Source organism: Argentina silus, assembly GCF_951799395.1.
Source record: "Argentina silus genome assembly, chromosome: 19".
NCBI lineage: Eukaryota > Metazoa > Chordata > Actinopteri > Argentiniformes > Argentinidae > Argentina > Argentina silus.
The window spans coordinates 4,107,489-4,112,488 of record NC_139673.1 but is presented as its reverse complement, the minus strand read 5'-3'; the positions used below and the strand labels follow the sequence as shown (position 1 = coordinate 4,112,488).

The 5,000-nt window shown below is 48.0% G+C and overlaps 1 protein-coding gene across 1 annotated transcript in view; it reads right to left on the bottom strand.

Annotated features, from left to right (window-relative positions):
• Positions 1-5,000, bottom strand: part of adamtsl3 (ADAMTS-like 3) — a gene marked incomplete at its 5' end in the record, with an annotated part of 110,936 nt that overhangs the window by 56,841 nt on the left and 49,095 nt on the right. The window contains one exon of the mRNA XM_083691198.1: positions 286-413. Within this exon, the coding sequence (XP_083547324.1) occupies positions 286-413 (128 nt within the window). The remainder of the gene's footprint in view (positions 1-285; positions 414-5,000) is intronic.

Sequence of the window (5,000 nt, the reverse complement as noted above, 5' to 3'; positions counted from 1 at the left end):
GTCTCGCTCCCTCTCTCTCTGTGTCTGCCCCTGTGTGTGTGTGTGTGTGTGTGTGTGTGTGTCTGCCCCCCCGTCTCTCTCTCTCCCCCCCCCCCCTCTCGCTCTATGTATCTCTCAGTGTCTGATTGTGTGTGTGTCTCTCTCTCATGTCTGTGTGTCTCTCTTTCTCTTTCTCTTTCTAGATCTATCTCTCTCTCCCCTCTCTCTCCCTCTCTCTCTCTCTCTCTCTCTCTCTCTCTCTCTCTCTCCGTGTTCATGACCACGTGTGCAAGCGATGAGACTGACCCTCCGTTGAGACATCTGCGTAGAGAGTAGGAGGCCCCTCCTCCACAGGTGCGTGAGCATTCGCTCCAGGTGCCCCAGGCGTCCCATCCGCTGTCCCCGTCCTCATCCGAACGAGTCATCCTGGACGCCTAGCAGGGACAGAGAGACAGGAACACAGGTCACCCTAATGTGCACACAACCCTCGGAATGGGGCGGTGGATACAAATGGAGCATCTCACATGTATTGTACACACACACCTACTGTACAGCAGTGGAAGCTGGTGGAGGTAGAAATCGGAGGGCGGGCTCATTGTAATGCATGGAATGGAATGAGGGATGATATCAAACACACATATTCTTTATTCCATTCTATGCATTACAATAAGCCCATCCTCCGATTTCTACCCTGGTACACACCCCACAGAGCAGTGAAAAATTGACTCTAGCCACAAAACACTGCAACATAGGCTCCAGGTGCAATACACAGACATTGTCTGTCGTCATACGAAGTACAAATGTTTGTGTCTTATTCATCAAATCATCGAGGTTAGTTTGATTTTCACAGGGGACCCCAATTTGAAATCAGGGGACCCCACAGACTGCAGGGTTTGGGAACTGCTGGTCTCGGGTAACTTCATCCTAGTTGGGGAAACCTCGGGATAAGCTCCTTGGTTTATGTCGTGGTTCCTCCCATGTTATTACACCACCCATGGGGAGGGGGGGCCGGAGACCAAAGAGGAAACGGGGGATTCATTCACCAGAGCAGAGGGATCATTTAAAAGCAAAATGGAGGGGTAGCTTCCATATGTGAGAGTGACCACCGGCACATTCACATCACAGAGTAATGTTTGGGTTTACAGGGAACTGGTTCACGACTAGATTAGAATAACTCTGGTATCCTCAACTCGGGGGTTAAGTGTAAGCTGGCCTGGAGGAGGCCCATTAGTGGATGGGGTTATCCAGCGCAGAATAACACAGTGGTTTTTCAACACAGCGTACGTGGTAATGTAATGCTCATTTTGCTCATTATTTTTCGGGAGCGAGGGGACGCGGACACGCTTGGATCCCACGTCCTGGTCAGACGTGAGGAGGATGTGTGTTTTCAGGTGTTATGATCGACCAAAGACAAAATATGTATATATATATATATATAACGCGACCAAATTAAACTCCAAAAAAGGAAAACTAATATACACTCACCGAACACAGTATTAGGAACACCTGTACACCTTCTCATTGTGGAGGTGGTGTAATGGCGTGGGGAATGTTTTCTTGGCACACTTTAATACCAATCAATCATCGCTTGAATGCCACAGCCTCACCTTTGGGATGAGGTAGAACGGGAGATTGACAGCTTGAACGTGCATCTGAAAAATCTGCAGGAATTGCGTGATGCAATTATGTCATCATGGATCAGAATCTCAAAAGAATGTTGCCAACATCTTGTAGAATCAATGCCACGAAGAATTGAGGCTGTTTTGAGAGCAAAGGGGGTTTTGAGAGCAAACTACCCAGTATTAGTATAGTGTTCCTAAGAAAGTGCTTGAGTGTATATACACATATTACATTCCTTTAAGATTCTGATCCATGATGACATGATTGCATCACGCAATTCCTGCAGATTTTTCAGGTGCACTTTCAAGCTGTCAATCTCCCGTTCTACCACATCCCAAAGGTGTTCGATTGGATTCAGATCTGGTGACTGGGAAGGCCACTGAAGAACACTGAACTCATTCAAGTCATGTTCATGAAACCAGTTTGAGATGACTTTTGCTTTGTGACATGGTGCATTATCATGCTGGAAGTAGCCATAAGAAGATGGGTAAATTGTGGCCATGAAGGGATGCACATGGTCAGCAACAATACTCAAATAGGCTGTGGCATTCAAGCGATAATTGATTGCTATTAAGAGGCCCAAAGTGTGCCAGGAAAACATTCCCCACACCATTACACCACCTCCACCATGGGAAGGTGTACAGGTGTTCCTAATAAAGTGCTCAGTGAGGGTATATACTTTATAGGCTATGCAGTCTAAATATTAGGTCCATAAGCCATAAACTGAACGTGGTTGAGTGGAGGACTGTTGAATCTCCCAGTGTAGTTTTTACTGTGACGTGGCCCCAGAAGGGCAGGTAAAACTAATGAGAGCTGAGGCATTGAGACAGTGAAGTCCAGTCTGAAATCAACCACTTGAACCTAAGAACCCTGACATTCAACCAATAGGTGCAGTAAAGCTCCACCTGACCCTCTGATAGGCTAGCGGTGTTCTAAGTTCTCTCCCATATTGTGTGGTCGTTGTCAGGCGGAGACAGAGCTGTGCTCCAGATGCTGTGTGTGTGTGTGTGTGTGTGTGTGTGTGTGTGTGTGTGTGTGTGTGTGTGTGTGTGTGTGTGTGTGTGTTATGCTATGCCACAGTTAGTGTCCAGCCAAAGGCTCCATAGAAACAGAATAGTGTATGGTACATGGGCTCACTCTTTGGTATTCTTTTGAAGGATGGGGTGCTGAAAGATGGTACATACAGCATGTGAACCATCACTTCACCCCATGTGGCCCCTGAGTAGCAGCATTACATCACCCTGACAGAGATATGCCTGACACGCAGCCCCCCTGACACGCAGCCCCCCTGTCCGCTCGCTGCTCCACGGGAGAGGCACTTCCCTCCCACGACGAGACAGTCTCCCGGTCTTTATCTTATCCATGTCATGTAATGTCCTGTGTGTGTGTGTGTGTGTGTGTGTGTGTGTGTGTGTGTGTGTGTGTGTGTGTGTGTGTGTGTGTGTGTGTGCGTGTGTGTGTGTGTATGTGCTTGCATGCGTCCATGTGTGTGTGTGTGTGTGTGTGTGTGTGTGTGTGCGTGTGTGTGTGTGTGCGTGTGTGTGTGTGTGTGTGTGTGTGTGTGCGTCTCATGAGTATATAAAAAGCCCAGGCGAGAGAGAGAGAGAGAGGGTTTTCCTGGCTCTATCTCACCAAAAATAGGAAAGTTGGCTTCCTCTGGGTCAGTGATGTCACAGTAGACCCTCTGGTGCCAGAGCGAGAAGGAATTTGAGAATGTGTGTGTCTGTGTGTGTGTGTGTGTGTGTGTGTGTGTGTGTGTGTGTGTGTGTGTGTGTGTGAGAGAGAGAGAGAGAGAGAGAGAGAGGAGGAATCTGATGCCCTATTTCAGAGAAAAGAGTAAATGCCTTCTTAGGAGGTTTAAAACTGTACCCTTCAACCCCGGTGTCACCGGACTCAATAATGGAAATATGTATTTACTTTGAACTATTCAGAACTGTTATTTCTGGAGGGAAGCAGTCCTTCCACAGAGCGATTCTCACGGCATTGTTCAAATTGCTAACACAGGAAAAACTCTAATTCATCTGACAACGTTATTTATGCTCGGTGAACCGGAATTAACATTTAGATCGTTCCTCCACCGGTTTTATTTCATCCCCCCGTCCAGAACCCAAATCTCCATGACCTTGGTTCGGTCCGGGCGGGCTGAAGCCATTCTAGAACTTTCCACTGTGGGTGGAGATTCCGCTCTCGTTTTTACGGCCGCGGAGTCGTGTGTGGTGTGATTCTGGGATGGTTTGCCTTTTGTTTGAATCTCCAGTCCGCACCCCCCCTGCAGGAGACCCAGACACAGTTGCAGTTCCACTAATGGGATGAAACCACCTTTTGTTGCCGGGCTCAGTCCGCACAGACCTCCGTCAGTAATAACATCGGTATGAGGAGAATCTCTCGCGCCGAGGCTTTCTGGCTGAGAGGACTGGGCTTGGCCTATTGTGTGAGTCCTGCATAGCTCAGTATCAGCATTCTGTGTCCGTTTGGACTGGCCAGATTATCACTGCAGCCCATAAAAACAAAACACCCCGACCGAAAGAGAGGGGGGGGGGGGAGAGAGAGGGGGGGGGAAGAGAGAGGGGGGGGGGGAGAGAGAGAGAGAGAGAGAGAGAGAGGGGGGGGGGGAAGAGAGAGAGACAAGGGGGGAGAAAGAGAGAGAGAGAGAGAGAGAGAGAGAGAGAGAGGGGGGGGGGGAGAAAGAGAGAGAGAGAGAGAGAGAGAGAAACAAGGGGGGGAGAAAGAGAGAGAGAGAGAGCGAGGGGGGGAGAAAGAGAGAGAGAGAGAGAGAGAGAGATAGCTCCTGCTACCATCCAGTCACTGCTTTGTTCACTGTTCATATCAAATTACTAATTATTCATTTGTTAATTAATTTGTCCTGTTAGACGTGTCAAACAACAGCTCCTAGGAGATGATGCAATCACGAAAACATTTTCCAGTAGATTAAAGTCATGGCTCGGAGAGAGTTACCGAGCAAGAAAACACTCTTGCATCACTTGTTTACATGAGGAATCGCTCTTGTAGAGTGGGAGAAAAATAGCTGGTAGCATTCTTTAACTTGTGTAGGAGAGTTTAAACAGAGCACTGATATGGGAATGAGTTCAAGAGGATTATCAAATGAGTCTAGTCTGCTTTTTAATGCGAAATTAATGTCTGTTTAAGTGCCTTCACATGTCTGTGCCTGTGTGTTTATGCATTGTGTGTGCGTGTGTGCGTGTGTGCGTGCGTGTGTGTCTCTTAATGTACTTGCGTGGGTGTGTGTGTGTGCGCCTCTTAATGTGAATTAATGTGTGCTTGAGTGCCGGCATATGTCTGCGTCTGTGTGTGTATGCATCGTGTGTGAATGTGTGCGTGCGTGTTTTTGTTTGTGTGCATGTGTGTGTGTGTGTGTGTGTGTGTGTGTGTGTGTGTGTGCC